This window comes from Poecilia mexicana, unplaced genomic scaffold (genome assembly GCF_051168715.1).
Source record: "Poecilia mexicana isolate PSO_F unplaced genomic scaffold, ASM5116871v1 scaffold_17, whole genome shotgun sequence".
Classification (NCBI taxonomy): Eukaryota; Metazoa; Chordata; class Actinopteri; order Cyprinodontiformes; family Poeciliidae; genus Poecilia; species Poecilia mexicana.
Window position 1 is genome coordinate 7,992,520 of NW_028263386.1, and position 17,377 is coordinate 8,009,896.

Sequence of the window (17,377 nt, forward strand, 5' to 3'; positions counted from 1 at the left end):
ATATTCAACAAGTCAGACTGCACCGCAGGATTGCTTTGTGGAAACTCAGCCTGTGGAAGATTTTCATGCGTGTACGAGTATGTATGAAAAAAAAAAAAAAAAAAAAAAAAAGCAGAAATGGCCTGTGGAGATGGGGACTGTAAAAGCAGTGACATGTTTTCAAGGCAAAGATGAATCCCTGCTGGTGATTTCAAAGAGAGACCAAATACTCTAATGTATTTCTCCTCCATTAATAAACACAGGGCACTCTGGAGGGAAGCATTAAGGTGAGTGTTTTTGTTAATATCCATTTTGAATAATTCTAAAGTCCTACTTTAAGAAAATGTCTCTGCATGTAAAAAGAAAACCTCCATTATAATTCCAATTAAGGGACACAAAGGGAATCTGGAGTGCTGCATAATTTGTGTCCATCAAGTTTTGAAATGCTTCAAGGCTTTCTCATTTAGTCTTTGTCTGTGAAGTGAGTCTGTGATGCCAAAAACCAATATCATAACACTGCAGGCAGAGGAGTTGGAAATGACTTGTCGACACTGGGCAGGTTTTCACAATCCTAATGGATCTGACAGGAAAAAAAGCCGCAGAATTATTTGAGCAAATTAATTTGGGGGCTGATTTGACCCGATGCATCACACCGTTTCATTTAGCTGGGCTTACATTTTTCCAACCTGAGGGAGGTAAATGTCCAATTCGATGGCTTTCATGACACAAATCACAAATGATTTTACCATTCCCGAGATATTTAATGGGGGGAGGGGAGGAGTTTTGAAGAAAACAAAATGACACTGTTAAGAAAATCTATCCAAACCAATGGAAAAAAAGCAAAATGGGAAACTGATTGTGTTTGCAGAGTGTGGAGTAAGACAATCCGACAGAGAGCAGCTGCAATTATGAATACAAAGTAACGGTGCGAGGATAGATCCAGCTCACAAGACGAAGCAAATACAAGAAAGAGATGAGATTCTATGTGGATGAAAATCAAGAACTATTTCTTTCCTATTACAGTAAAACTATCAGGGATAACAAGCTGGATTTTAAATAATCTACAGTTTGTGTTCAATGTCAGTGTCTATATTGCTGTTTTCAATCTCCTCTTTTCAATTGTATCACAGTAGTCCTAATTTAAAAAAAGCAAAGGTTTCCATTTGCACAAACAAAATATTTCATCAACTTACAGTTTTATAGACTGTACTAATATTATACAATACAAATGTACACTAAAGAATAACAAAAAGGTTTTGGGTTCAGAACCGTTAAAGTTTTCAATCATGGCGTTCCTGCCAAAACACAAGCATCTCTGAGAAGATGAAGGAAAAAAAAAAGATGAATGGAGCTAAAAAAGTAAACGGAAAAAGACATTTGGATGCTGCACAAGACTCAAGACAGGAAGAAAGATTTATTAGAACATTAGAAAGCTGCGATGTAAACGTTCAGATCAAACTCCCTGGGCTCAGTGTCCTGCAGCTTTTAACGGTGAATCTGCTAGAAAGCCGCCTGAATCAAAACATTAGGAGGACAAACCTGTGTTTTGTTACATGAATCCAATTTAGGATTTGCAACAAGACTTAAACATTTATGTTCAGAGAGAGTCTCCATGAAATCTGCATGTGTTTATTAAGTTTATTTTACAAAGAAGACTGGGAAAAGAAGATCAGTGTCTGGATTGTGCAAACCTCACAAAGGCGAATCACAAAGAGGTCAGAGGGGCTCTGGACAAATGCAAAACCCCGTTTCCAGATTATTTCCCTTCTGCTTCACAGTTCTAAGGTGAAAAAATTAAAACACTTGAAATGGGACTTTACTTCTTTGAACTTTCTACAAACATTGGTTATGTTTGCAGCAAACAGCAGCTTTTCCCAACTGTTTTAAATTAAATAACGATACTTAAACTACAGTAAGCAGCTCCTGGTTTATATCAGCAGAACTCACAAAGTTTTTTTTCTTACACCAACCAGATCACAGAGCAGTACCTGGAGCAAGCTGCTGGCTTGGTTACAATCTTCATCTATCATCCTCTTTTAAACAAGATGATGTGAATATTAGCAATATATTTCTTCTAAAATAAAAAGAAGAAGGTTGTCAGTGTATTAAAACCTCCAAATGCCATAATGTCAGTGACTTATAGCTCTCTCCATATTTTATTATGCTGTTAAAGCTTTTAAGACAGAGATTTAATTGCTGCAACATATGCATGTTATTATAGCCTGGGGTAGGTGTTTTATAATGTGCAGCACATTTGCCCTGAGATAAACATGAGCAAACCTGACAGATCACCAGTGCAGACCATGTGGCAGGCCCTGAATGCTTTTACCTGCACTCTGAATTTTTCACAAAGACAAACAGCTGAAACATGTTTCTCTAAAAGCAATTATGCGCGCAGCAAACATGGCAATCTTTGTTTTCCTGCACTCTGCTGACGCGCCGTCCCTGCTACAGAACTGCGAGGACGACACAAGGCTGCACTGCACACCTGAATAAACACAGGCTTTCAGGGAATATTTTATATCTGAGTGACCTGATGGCGAACCTGTCTGTCGGGGAAAGTGGCGCACGGAAGAGCGCAGTTTACATTTCCTTCACTATTTAATCCACCAAGCTTGTAGGAGCAGGGCTGTCAGACTGGAGCAAACAGTGACAAGAGGAAAGATCGACCGAGGAGAATCAATCTGTGGGAAAGGCTGGTGGATTACTTCCACCTTAAGTTGGTTAAGGTCAGTGTGCACATATGATACACCGCAAGTTTCTGCTTAGACTCCATTATCCATGAGTAAAGAGGCTCCTGTAATGAACTGTGCCGTGCTTAACGTGCATTTTAGAAACTGCATTTTCTTTTGAAGTCAGATTGGTCTGGCAGGACAAAGATTCAGAACGAGCCTGTTTCAGTGAACTACCGTGCATAGAGAAGTATTAGCCTTCTTAAAGAACAGCAAACTAATTTAAATATCAGCCAAAAATACTACAATACAAAAGGCAGTTTTTGAATTATTTCTTTCATCACAAGAAAGAGAGTAACTCAATTCAATTCGGGCATTAAAGGACATTTTCCCCACTTGTCTTGTATTCTGTGCTTTGGTTGTTTTGCACTTTAGGTCATTCTCACTTTTAATGGACATGTCAAAAACGATGAAAGTACAAAATGGTGTCTGGTCAAAGGCGCAAAATGAAGGCACAAAATAGTTTGTATGGGAAACAAAGAGAATAAAACACGATAATGAACCAAAGTTAATGATAGAAGAATCTGAATCTATTATTCCACTAAGCACCACTAGCAGTCTGGGATAAATCAATTCATAAATATTTATATTTCTAACTAAAACCTCCCTAAAAAGACTCCTGCTCATTTATTTTAGCAATCAACTTATTTAGCTGGTGCCAATTTACAAAGTTAAAATTCAAACGGTGGATTCCAGAATTCTCCAGGAGGCGCTGTAATAAAAACTAAAGCTTTTCTTAGCGGTTTAGCACATGATAAAGTCAGAGTTCGCATTGCGTCATCGGTGCTTTCGTACCTCAAACTGTGTGATGATTCCGTACGTCTGCGCTGGTTCCCTCCACTTCAGGATGATCTTCTCCTCGTAGGGACTCCCCTGGATGGAGTCCAGAGGAACAGCTCCTGGCACTGCGGCGGAAAACACACAGACATGTTTTGTTTTATTTACAAAACTGGAGGTAAAAATGACATTTTCAAGGTAGAAAATACTTAAGTTGGGTTAAATTTAAGATTTGTCTTTAGTTTGTCTACATTGTAAGTAGAATAACTTTATATAGCTTTTCTCCTGCCACTGATGTCAATCTGTCAATACAAATTCTCCTATAAATTCATCAGCCTTCTTTGCTGTTGACGATACTGGAATCAGAAATCCACCAATGAAGTATCCAGAAGTCGGAACTGGCCAGTTTTCCCTTCTCAGTAGCATTTCTCTATAAATTTACTGCATGAAAACGAATACCTCCCAGCCAATTTTAGTCCATAAATGCATCAGTTAAGATAATCTACTTTGATTAATCTTTCTTGAGTTTATTCACATCCGACTAAGTTGTGGGGAAAATTGCTTACTGGACGAAAGCGTCACAGAACGTGCAGAACATTTTTCCTCTGTTAGTTTCTATATTCCAGTCCTCCCAAGAAAAAAACCCCAAAACACAACAACAAAACACCCTATCTGAATCGGTTAAAATCAGAAATGGCAGGTCAGACGTGAGAGAGAAAACGTAGAACAGGTAGCAGTAAGGTAAAGTCTGATGGGCTCATTTGAAGTAAACAGGGGTATACCTGGATGCCAGAGAAAAGAGAGAGAATCTTAAATATTCACCTGGGTTTATTTTTACTGAAACAATGTGTCAGACATCTGCCTCTTTAACCCCTCGTGTGAATAGCTTTCATTCTGGAAGTGGGACAGAATGATGAGGAGACATTTTATTTTATTTCATTTTTCTCCAGGATATATCTTGAAGAACTCAACAACCACTACACCCTGTCTGTTCGCTCTTTCCCACGGGGTCCCAAGCAGACAGGCACCCAGAGCAGTCAGATAGCAAGAAACAGTTGCCACTTTTAAGTTTCCAAGCAGAGATATCTGAGCCAGACATGACTCTCTTCTCGTCATCTGAGCTTGTTTGTTAGCTATCAGGCGGCCAGCGTTCCTTGAGACTTCAGTTCATTTCCTGTGTCTGCTGAGGCAACACAGAACCTCTTTCATCTTTGAAGGAGGCGCAGCAGCAACACAACACGCTAGAGTTCAACTGTGGAAAAAAAATAAGTTTAAATCATCTCAACAACCCAAACTGTGTAGACGGCTGTTTACTGTGCGGCAATTATTTATTCCAGCTCGTTAAAAAAATTTGTAGGCACGCGTTTAATGGGAATGGTGAATAATACGGGGGAATTGTTTGTGTAAGTTTGGTGAAAATTTCTTAACTTTAATGGCGTGAAACTAGCAACACTAAAACTAAAACTTACAATTTTGGGTATCATAATTTGTAGGCTGTAAAGAATAAATGCGGCATATTCATTCACAAGAACATCTGGATATAATATAATTGTCAACAAATAACAATAAAAATCCATAACCATCGTCTTTGTAGCTGCATAATAGATGCCGTTGCATTAATACAGCAACCTGGAATGAAACAAACGACTGTTATTCCTTATGACTTTAAGCAAAGTAATACCTTATTATGTGTCTGTTGTGTATAATAGGAGTGGGATTATAATAAAACAATAATCTTGAGGAAAAGTAGAGCAATTCCAGAATAATGTGTAATATGGTTTAATTGGTCTTGAATTGGATCAATTACTCTTACTGCTGCCATAAGACTATAAGTCATCTGTTATATTTACTTATTAATATGATTTTGAATACTTTAGCGGTGTTATTTTAGCAGACTTGACCTGTCACCCCTCAGGCTACATGTTCGGTTAGCTAGCCTGCAGTTGGCTGCTTTAAAGACATGCTATCCACGGCCACCCAACTGTATTTTTAAATCAGTGCTGGAAAATCAAAGTGGCTTCTCAAACATAAGAAAGTTATGAAGAAACAGCCATTTACAACCTTGGTTTACCTGGATGATGATTTTAATAGAGACATGTTTCATGTTAAAATGGTTGCACCCTCTCATAATTTAGCAAAAGATATATTCATAGCTATCAGTTTATGAAAAAGTATTGAACAGAGATTTATTAAGCATTGTTCATGTGTGCATAATGATGAAAATAAAAAAAAGAGAATGAGAAACACCTTTATTTCTAAAAATAACTGTCTCAACAGAGGGAATACTGTTATACAGACCTTCATATTTTAGCTACCACTAGAGGTGCTGCTACCATATGAGTAGTAGCGTACTGTTGTATGCAGATGATTTGGTTTCACTTACCATCTTCATCGGTCTGAACCTCCAGCTCGGTGCTCTCCTTCACCCCCTCTGGGTTGTGCAGCACCAGCTTGACGCTGAGGTTGGTGAAGGGCGTCAGGTTGTGGATGGTGTGCTGCGGGTCACGGCTCTGGGCTTCGTAGCACACCTCCTCCCTGGTCTCCTCCTTGCCGGCCACTCTGGAGCGGTACTGGACGGTCAGGTTGTAGCTGTGGCAGCGGGTCACGTTGTAGCCCAGCGGTTCCCAGCGGATGGTCACCTGTCTGGACTGGATGTCCACAACCTCCAGGCGCCGCGGGCCGTGCATGGGTTCTGGGGAAAGGTGAGAAAGAAAGGAGTGTGAGGATGTACCATGATGATGAGGATGTATCTGAGGGATAAAGCAGGAATAAGATATTAAACAAGAGAAAAGCTTTTATTCATATTAAACATACTATATTTCATCTGTTTGTGATTCAAATCCTCCTGCAACGTTATTTACTTTCAAAGCCGCTGCATTTCTGAGAAGCCTGAGCGTTGCCAAATCCCATCACCGTTGCTAACTTGGTCTCACAGAAGCGCCACTCACCAAGACGCCACAGATCTGTTGGTGGAAACCCCCAGCAGGAGGTGTATCATCCCTTCAGAGTCTGCTGGCTGCCCGCTCCTTTTGCCTTTTCCATTCTATTTTCCATCTGGCCCAGTGGCGGTCAGCTATTAGCACCACACTGATACAGAGTCAGCCAGCCTGTCAGTCCAGGCAGGAGACAACACCCGCTGCCATCCTATCACCTCTAATCACATACGCTCCGTGTCTCCTTGCCTTTTCTCTATGGCTTTTCCATTTTCTCTTCCTTCCTTCTCCTCCATCTCTCTCCATTCTGTGTTCAGTTATCTTCTCATCCTCCCCCCTTCACCTCTCCCACTCGTCTTTCCTACGGGAGGGAGAGCAGTCCAGGCACGAGGTAATGGGATCAATTTCCATTCCAGGTTAAATTTGCAGTCCATTTCTCTGGAACTTAACACTTTACCACCTATTAGGAAGAGCCAGGGCTCAATTTCCCCGTTCCCCCCTGGAGACACAGTCCAGCGATTCAGAGGCACCCACGGCAGCCATGTTTAACATTCTGGACGTGAGTTTTGAGGATTGGGGAAGGATGCTAGACCGGACTCGAGCTCCAGCCTGCTCCTCGTCTCTACAGGGGCTTTAAATGCGAGCAGTAATCTGCAAACAAGACAGACAGCTTCATCGGTTCCTGCGAAAGGCTTCATTTTCTGAAAGCACCTGTATCAACTGAGAGCCCAGTTGAGGAAAAGTCCCGACGAACGAAGCCTTTCAACTGCGAGTGCAAGTGGGAAAGACGAGAGCTCCTCATTGAATTAAAGATCGAACACTTGTAGATTTCACAAGGATAAGACGTGATATCTCTTGTGCTTTCATAGAGCGGATGAAATTAGAGGAGAAGGAAACGCTGTTAAAGACAGATCGGGAAGAAATGTGAACACGCAGCGTTATAGAGAACGGAGCACACGGCGAGGAGGTAGATGAAAAGCATCCCTCCCAAAGCAACACCACAAGAAATGCTCATATAGATCAGCAAAAAGCGCAACAAAAGGGAATTTCTACTTTAGAGTTTTATCTATGGATAAAATGTTGACATCAAGTTCCAATTAATAATCAAGTTGTAAATCTGAACTTTAGTTGTGGCATTTATAGCAGTTTTTATAAGCATTAAACGTCTGCAAATGTTGTCACATCACCACAAACTTCAATGCATCTCATAGGGATTTTATGTAAAAGACCGACACTAACCAGTGCATAACTGTAAAGCTGAATGAAAACAGAATGGTGTGAGGATGTAACCAGCCCTTTTAAATCTAATGTACAAACCAGAAGAACCAAGTGCCTCCAGAAATAGAAAAGCTGTACATAAATCCAGCTGTTCTGTAAAGTCCTCAGAAGAAATAAAGATGTGAAAAGCAGGGTTAGGTTATGAAACAATACCCCAAACTTTGAACAGTTCACATGTCCAATGCGTTTTCTGGAAATGGAAATAAATCTGTATGTCAAAACCTTCAGCAAGGGCTGCATGACTCCAAGAAAATATTTAATTGCTTAATTTTAACCATTTTATAATGTCCCAACAACTTCTGGCTCTTTAAGCATCTTGTTCACTGCAGAAATACATGTGGTGTGGGAAGTAAGTTAATGCCAAATACCAAATGTATTTCTATGAAAAGCATAAAATATTATATTCTAACAAATACTTTATCAAAGCAGTAATTAGTAATTGCCATACTGTGATTTTGAAACGGCAATTGTGATTCAATTCACTGAACAATTTTACTTTAAAGCTTGTCCGGCTAAATTGAGTAAAAATCGGAGAGGCAATCGAGAGGTGATGCATGGTGGTGGTAGAATCATGGTGTGGGAATGCCTTTCTGCAACAAGTGCAGTTTAAACTGGTCTGAGTCCATGGGAAGAAGGGTGAACCCAATAAATACAGGGCAGTTTTGGAACAAAACTTGTTAGAGTTTGGTCAAGGCTTGAGATTTGGATGGGTTGCCTTTCAGTAAGAAAACAAACAAACATGCAGCGAAAAGGATGTAGGAATGGCATAGAGCACACATTTTGAAGAGCTAGAATGGCCTGGCCAAGTTGCAGACCTGAATCCTATCGTGAACCAGATGTGGTGAGATCTGAAAATTGATGCTCAGAGATGCTCTCAATTCAGTCTTGGCTCCAATCCCTCTTTGGAGCCATTTTCCAAAGAGGGATTGGCAAAAAAGATGTACAAAGCTGGTCAGTCACAAATCGTAAACTGTGCCAATGAATGCAATCATTCCCATTTAATCATACTTCAATATGAAGAGATTTTGCCATAAAACTGGCAATAAGCAAACAGGCCTCTTTGAGTTGATTGCAATGCTGGGCAAAGCCAGGCAGAAAATAGAAGTTTAAACCCTTTTATTTGTGGAACTATCTGTTGGCTGCACCCAGTAGGCAACGGTTACACTAAAAGCACAGAGAATTGCAGGGTGGCCAAGCTCAGAAATCAAATTAAACCAGATGCTCTCAAAGTGACAAACGCGCCAAAGTGTGAACCTCAAGCAGACGTGCACAAGCGGCTGACTGGGAGAGTCCAATCCTGGAGCGTTCAGGAAGAATGTCACACTTCCATCATCGTGGAACATCCACAGATTTCGTCCACTGAACTGCAATTCTGGCCCATGGAGAGATGCCAGAATGGAAAGCACTTCTGCAAAATACAATCATGGAGGGAGCTAGTGCTTGTCAAACAAAGAATAAGAAGAATGACATTATATAAATTTGAATTTTTATTAGTTTCTGGAACATTAGGTATTTCCTCTCATCCTTACATGCACAAGTGAAGCAGGTCCTGAAAGTATAACTGCCCATTCTTCAAGCTACTTTTATGATTATTCTACAGTCTTTATCTGGAGTTTTTGTGGAGAAAAGGCTAATTGTTGGTTGCCCTTGTGGCCCCCTGTAGTGCAAATGCCAGCTGTCTGAGGGAGGCAGTAAAATGCGAGGATCTGCACCGGGTGCCCAAACACAACGTGCAACTCGTGACTCAGAATGACATCATCTGTTTGCATGAACAACAAGGTGCCCCGGCTGCTTCGGAGAACGGTCATGGTTAAATAAAAAAATAAAAAAAGTGGGAAAAATTACTCCCCTCCCCTTCTTTCTGCCCTCCTTAATCTGAAATGAATGTGTCACTCTAAAGTGGCTCGCATCCTTTTAAAATCCCTTTTGTGCAAAAATGCAGCTATTTTCTAATAGGCCCATAACCCCGTGAATGACAACTGATGAGATGAGCCTATTACCCCGGACCACTGTGACTGCTAGTTTAGTTTTATTAACTGAGCAGTAAGAGGCTTTAGTAAGGGAAAATCGAAGACAGAAATCACAACAGAGAATAACAGAACCATCACTGAAAACCCACACCAGATTTTTTATTTTATTTTTCTCAAGATATCACTCACTGAAGGCGACACTGGGGTGAAAGTACTGAAAATATGACTCTAATATCTCCCCAGTATGGCAGATATTTCCAGTGGAATAGACTTATAATAATGACTGTGAAAGCATCCCTCGGAGCAGGAAATTACTGGGGTCTATCTTACGCCGGAGCGCCGGCGAGAGCCAGATTGGTATTCCAAGCGGGGGTCAAATTATCACCTGGCCCACACTTGCAGATGTAATTGAATAATTTGAATATGACATTTACATTGGACTATTAGTGATTTTTTTTCTTCCATTCGTCATTACAGTGTGACATTTAAAAAATGTTTCTAGAAATTATCAGCATGTTATTGTCCGCTGCTAATTCGATTGTTCCCCCGCTTACATGCATGCACCAGCAGCGGAGATGATGTGGTTTCATAAAATATGAAACAAAAACAACAAATAACCGCGTGTTGCAACCGCCTGTCCTAGTAGGGGCTTCAAATGGGGCACTTAGCCCCTGGGTAGAGCAAGACATTAGTCCTGGATGAAAGGAAACAAATTGGGCATGTCTGGAGCACAGCCACTTTACTGCCAGACAAGTGTGTGTGTATAAGGGGAGCAATGTGTGTTTTCCCAGTGTGTTTACAGCCTTATAGGAGTGAAAGAGTTTCCATATGTGTGCTTAGCAGCGCACGTCTGGTTTCCTCAGCATCTTTCCAGCCGTACATTTGGAGGAGAGAATCACTTATCAGATCTTCCTCAGGCGTTGCTGCGTGCGAGTCGTTTGGAAAGCCAGGATCTTTATCAGATCCGCATCGATTGGGAGCAGAAAAGCCTGGCGCTGGCGTGGGCTTCCATTCCCCGGCTCAGGAAACAGACCCGGGAGGAGGGGAAGAAAAGACGACAATGATTAGAAACCCCAAGCAAGTCAATGCGACTCCAGAGCCTAGTTGCCATCTCATCAAGATGAAATGGTGCTCAGGTTGAGGAGGAGGAGGAGGAGGAGGAGGGAGTGCTTGTTATTTGAAGAAAAAAAAAGAAAAAAGAGAAATGCTTTTACTTTCACAGGATGGTACTTAGATGGTCAGATTGCTTACACAGAGATGTCAGCTGAGGGTCTTACTCACACGCTCAGCTGTTGAAGATGGACCAGAAACAATACAGATGATATTAGAGATTAAAATTTAGTTTGAAAACTGTTTTTATGTTAAGTGTCACAGTTTGAGCAGCGCCGTCCCTGATTGCCTTCACCTTTCTCTCTTTGCTTTGCGTTTCTGTTTGAGCTGGGCGGGCTTGGCAGGCCAGCACATTTGTTTGCCTCTTCCTATTACATCTAAAGTGATGTTGCTGCGGACAACTGAGGTAATGACATGGGTTTCACACTTAGGAAATCATTTTCATATCCCAGAAAAGCGGCCAATAATGATAGCTCTTGATAACTGACAATCAAAGCTCCATCAGCCTCCTAGAGTGCTTGTCTATGCAATCCTCTGGAGGCGAAGAACGAAGAGGGACAGGACTGACATAGAAGTGGTTGGGTGTGTGAAATAGAGTCAGTGGTTTCATTTCCCATTGATGAAAATTTTTTGAAGCGATGATTTGAAAAGTGGAAAGTGAAAGAAATGTGAATGCAACACTTTTCCCCGAGGTGATCACTAAAACGAAGCTGTGCGCTGCTGTCAAAGACAGAACTACAGGCTATGCCGCTTTTAGTTTTCATTCCTAAAAAATGTCTTAAACATGATGCATATTGGTAAATTCATGGCTCCGATTTAGAGGTTTCTACATTTTACTGAACATAGCAGTCTGAGTCGGTATTTCCATTAAAATTGCATGCATGTATTTATATAGAAATGCTTTGCAGACTTTTTTCCACCAGGAAATCAGGAGATGCTGTAACTCAATTACATTGATTGTTTTGTAAAGTGCATTGAGATGGCATTTGTGGTGAATTGGCGCTAGAAAAATAAACTGTTGAATAAAAGAGTCAGTGGTAAAGATAAGTTTTATACTTTTATGTACTTTTAATGGACTTTTAATGCAAGCTTTGGTACAACTTTGAATTAAAAGTGTCATTAGTTACTGAATGACACTTAATGAGAAAACTCAAACATTCACAAAGACTCCTTCATGTTCATGTCGGCACTGCCTGCCTTACAGTGTCATGTCAGCCTTATGCACACCTTTTCAAATTCACCTGTTTTTAAAGCTAGTTTGTAATAAGTTATTTAAAACTGAAAAATTCTAACATTTTAGAGATTTTTATCAAACAGTTTTCTACTCTGTTATTGTGCTGCTTCCAACTGGAAATTCTTGGTTGGGCCCTAAATTTGATCCTTAGATGCCTTTTGCCGAATCAGCTTCATTTCCAGTCAATGCTGATCAAGTCCTTGAGACAGAAAAATATCCCTCAAGCCTTTGTAAACATTTTTTAAGTGACTGAGAAAATACACAAAAGAGTGACAAAAGTCAGAAGATTTAAAGCTCAGACAGATAAAGCTAATATTTCAGCTGTCTTCTCATGTATCGAATCAAACGAGGCCTGGGGGTTAAAGCATGAACACGTCATAAAGGACGACCTTAAAAGTCAATGTGCAGGACCTCATGTGCTCCAGCATTTACCTCTGCACCTATAATAAAGTCAGAGACAAATGCCTACACTTGTGACACACATACACCTTGGAGGCGTGGATAATCACAAGGATTTATTGAATGGTGGAGGTTGCTCCTCACTCCATCCAGTCCTTTCTTTATAGGCCTCGTGATGAATGAGGCTGCCGGGATGGGTGAGGATAAGGGGCAGAGGGGCCAGCAGAGCCCTGGATCAAATTGAAACCACAGAATGAGCGCTGGCACTGGACCTGGCTCGGCTGCCACCGCGTCTGATGAACCCCCCGAAGCTGGAGGAGGTGGAGATGAATGGCTGAATGTCTTCCTCCTCACAGTGCTGAATAGAAATGGAGGGTTAAAGTGTGTGAGAGAAAACCAGCTAAGGTGATGCATGAAGATATCCTTGAGTCATTCTACATCAGTGCTTAGAAAAGTCCCAATGCAACTAATTTGACAATTTTTCTACATTATTTTTCGCCATATTTGTCACATCAGAAGGCCATATGAGGCCAGAATATAGGATAGAGAAGCCGCTATGCGTTTTAGCAGCAAGATTACAAAACTACGCCAAAACACACAATTTTACCAAGTATTTTTTGAGCTAGTTTCTACTGCAAATATCTTGAATGAGACAAAACTAATGCACTAATAATTTCAATAGATTTTTGGATGGGGACCTGGCATCACCTACAGCCCTTTCCTACGTTACTCTCGCTCGGACAAATTTGAGTTGGGATGGATGTTATGTTGGCAATGAAATACTAGTTAAAATTATCGAGAGTATCATTCATTCGGTTGTATGCAATATAAGATATTTGCTGCAGTGTGCAGTTGTTAAACACACCATGTAATATTGGTTGAGTTTTCAATAGCAGCCTAGGTTATTTATGCAATAAAAGGCTTGTTGTATTGAATGGTTAAAAATTTCTATTTCAAACCCTCTGTCCAGTTATGAGGACACAAATAAACCTACCAGGTGTCTTTAAAGGGGAATTGAGAGTATGGATTCTCTGAACAAAGGGAAAGAATTGAACAGCCAGTTGAAGGGAAGGGAAGAGTGGAGGAGCTGGTGAAATCAATCGTCCATTTGGCTTCCGCCGACATGCTGTGCGGTAACTGGGGTCAGCGGGACAGGTAGACTGTGCCTCGTTCTGTTTCACAATCTGTCATAAAACATGGCCACACACCCATCTGTACACGCCGTCCTGGCTTCTTTTTGTTTTGTGTTACGCTTCCTGAGGGAAATGGGCTGTCGTTCTGAGCTTTCAACAGGAAGAGCACAACTCCTCATTTACAGATGGCGACACAATCTCAACAGGAGCAGTGGGAGGTTACCAAGGTGATTCTTCAACTTCAGCACGTCGCAGATGGCTCGTGCGCCGTTATCATTTGTCGGCAAAAACCTCTGTGTGTCATACTCAACTTGGGGTGTTACCCACAGTGTAAATCAAAGCAAGGCTCTTGACTTTGTGAAATGGTTGCTGCATTTTCCGAGCCTCCTACTCGGGAGGATATATGAGATCCAAGATCGTGCCATCTAGGTGGGGGGAATAAATCCTACCGTTTCTCCCGACAGTCATGTCCTTTTGTCGAGAAGTAGACAAGGAAATGTTCAAGAGCTGGAGTTATTCAACCAGACTGAATGAGTGCTTGTTGGATGCCTGGGAAAGGGAATTGGACATCTATAATTCAGCAAAAGGATGAAGAAAATCTGTGACAAAAATTACAGCAGATAGGCCATGAATAATTAAACATAGAGAATAGAAATCGCTTAAAGACCTCGAGATGAATTTCAGTTCAAATTTAAAAAACATCTGAAAAAGAGGATGAAGCAAAGCTGCTGTTTATTAGCCAAATGAAGCTCAAGGGTTGACATTACAAACAGCCTCAATGATAATTGCTCATGAGGAGCTGAAAAAGTAGCTGTTGAATAATAAAACAAAAAGTTTATGTGGATGTCACCAGAGCATCACAGGAGTTTATATGTTCTCAAAGTCTCACTTCCTTGTCATTAGGGGAATATATAGATGGAGTGATGGAGGTGAGGAAAATAATTGTAATGAAACCACTATAAATGCAGAGTTTCTCACCGTCGCCTTTTCAATTCTTTTCAAAGGCAGTTGTTTGAAGCCATGTCCTTGAGAAGAACACAATTTGTCTTTTGCCGAGCCAATATCATAGAGCACAATTCACCATTCTTCTTTGGTCTGGCTGCGATAAAAAGACTTTTATTGTGGTCCTCTGTAACCTTCCTGCACTCCACAAACTCAATCTACCTTGTTTTCTCTGACCGACAAAAGAACACAAATTCAATGGGGCTCAAACCAAGGCTTCTCATTCACCTTGCAACAGACAATTTTTAAAACCCCACTGGTCACATGACTAGCAGCTATTGTGAGTGGCAGACCAGTGTTATCTGAGATGGTAAGGTGAAGTGGCTTTTCGCTCATCGCTCAAGGCGAAAACAGTGTTAATGAAGGGAAAACAATTGCCTTTCCCTGTACAGCCGGAGAAATATATGCACTCCGTCATCTCATCTACAAATGAGTAACTATCATAAAATTAGATGTCAAGGAAACCAGCACTTCAGATGTGCAAAAGCCTCAAAAGTCAAGATCAACAGTCAACAGAACATCAGTTTGTCATTCCTTACAGAAAACCAAGGTTTTGTTAAACAATGTAGCTCTCTGCTGGGAGATTCTTCTCTCTTGTTTGGAGGCGAGTTGATCTTTCTGATTTGAGGGAAATTAGGACCTTGAACACAAGCTGAGTCAAAATGAACATGCAGACTGGTGTGTGCTATTGTAGATGTTGTGCAGGCTGGTAAACGTAAAGAGTGAGCTGAACTGAGAACAAAAGCTTTCAGGGAAAGACCATCGCCTTGCATTTCTACCTTTACTTGTGGTTGGAAAATTGATTCCAACTCTTCCTGGTACTCAGGAGATTTAATTAAAGAACATGACACCAAGTTTAAAATGTTGTAAGGAGTTTCTTTTTTGCAGTGGATTCAGCGCTTGTAGATCCAAAGTGAGCCTGGATTACACTGGTCAATAGCCAAACAAAGTTTTTTCAACTGTTTTGATGTGCCGAATCCAAAAATCACCTTGGTTTCGCTCAATCAGGTCGACTTTCTGAACTCTGGATGCAACATGAGCATCAAAAAGCATGACTTGTTCTCGCATATGGATCAGTTTCCTGATAATCTGGGATCAATGAAGTGATGAGCAGGAGGAGAGATGAAGACGTAATGTTCAATTTACATGTACTTACCCTTATCAGTGTTTATTATTCCATTTAAGAAATCCACAGTGTATTTAATTAATACACTCTGTTAGAACACAATTTTTATCTCCTAAAACTTTTTTTGGATGAGAAATGTTAATGGAAATGAACTGATAATGTCACAAAAATGCAATCCATTCAGTCAGAAGATCGGTTTTCTCTAAATGAAATTAGAATAAGATTGAGAAAAATCAGGTCAGGTTGGATTCAGAGGCGCAAAATATTCCAAAAAATATGTTTCTGTAACCCCGTGTAATAGTCGCTGCTCTTTTTGGTCATAAGACCATCATTATGGTGATTTAGGGCAAGAGTTTTTTAATACATCATTTCGTCAAGAGGCAGATTTAGTTGGTTGTAAAGATAAGCCTCGAAACACAATTATTTATCATCAGGACACATAACAGTAGAATAATAACTTAGGTGGACTGGAAGATCAATGGACCATTTGTGGTTTTTTATTACTATTATTATTTTTTTTTACCTTGACTGAAAATTTATAGAAATTATATCTAAGTCCTTGAGCTTTATGGAGCCCATTCTGCGTCAATGATATCATTGTTATCTTATTCATGAAATAGATTCTCTCTATTATACAGAAACGGTCACCTAATGAGAAGGCTCTACAAAACAAGGTTAGTTGCTCAGGATGAAAACTTAAGGTTCAACTCTGGGTTTTCAGAGTTGCCTCTGACTAAGGTGTATGTATCACCATGGTAACTGGCTGGAAACCGCAACCTCATCCAGATCAAGTTAGATATGAGATATCAATGCAGGTGGAATAACTGCCTTTTGACCAATGACTTGGCTTGAAAATAAAATACATAAAAAATAAGAGTTGCTCCATTCAGTTTGACCGGCAGAGCTTCAGGTTAAACTTAACCCCTGAATGTGCCACAAACGACAAATTGTTGAGATGTGAATGAGATGTGAGGTGAACACTTGCAGCTGCTTTATATAACCTGGTGCAGAGCTCTAACTGTTCTCACGTCAAGCCATTAAATCTTCTACGCTTTCAAATGGGTTCTTGACATATTAAGTATATATTGAAAAGAGGTTATTTTTTTCTGTAGACTGCACTTTTAAAAGACCTCTTTGGCAGTCGAACAATGTGAAACAGGAACAGCATCGATGTAAATGAGTCTTCCTGGCAGGCATGAATTTTTAGGGTTTTAAGGTGTTAAATAGAAAGTCTGTTTTATCTTCAGTAGAAAGGTATTTGCTTTTTTACAGTTTTCGTCTGGTTCTGCTTTTTTGGTAGAAATCAAGTTTATGAAGATATCAAATAAGCTTCAATATCAAACAAAGGTTATCTGAGTAAATAAAAACTGCAGTTTTCAGATGAGGATTTCATGTGTTGGGGTAAAAGGCCATCAAAACCAGGTTGGCCTTATGGGAAACGTAGTTGTCCTCGTTTGCTATCAACCATTTGTCCCACTTTTCTGCTCAGAATTATTTGATTTCAGACACAGCAAATCAACTAGATATACATCTACTCCTTGTTTTTATGGCCTTCAGTGGAAGACTCTAGTCTGCTGTGAATCATAGTCCTGCTTCATTTCCCAAGTTCACTTAAGGCTAACATCACAACTGATGGCCAGAAATTCATCTTTAGGATATTTTTTTACGCAACAGAGAAGAGTGGATGATGCAGTTTAATCAATA

At 40.4% G+C, this 17,377-nt stretch overlaps 1 protein-coding gene across 1 annotated transcript in view; it reads right to left on the reverse strand.

Annotated features, from left to right (window-relative positions):
* Positions 1–17,377, reverse strand: part of LOC106929367 (receptor-type tyrosine-protein phosphatase mu-like) — a 192,654-nt gene that overhangs the window by 89,710 nt on the left and 85,567 nt on the right. Inside the window, exons 8-9 of the mRNA XM_088014377.1 lie at positions 5,872–6,180; positions 3,507–3,616 (exon numbers count right to left, since the gene is read on the reverse strand). Coding sequence (XP_087870503.1) covers positions 3,507–3,616; positions 5,872–6,180 — 419 coding nt within the window. The remainder of the gene's footprint in view (positions 1–3,506; positions 3,617–5,871; positions 6,181–17,377) is intronic.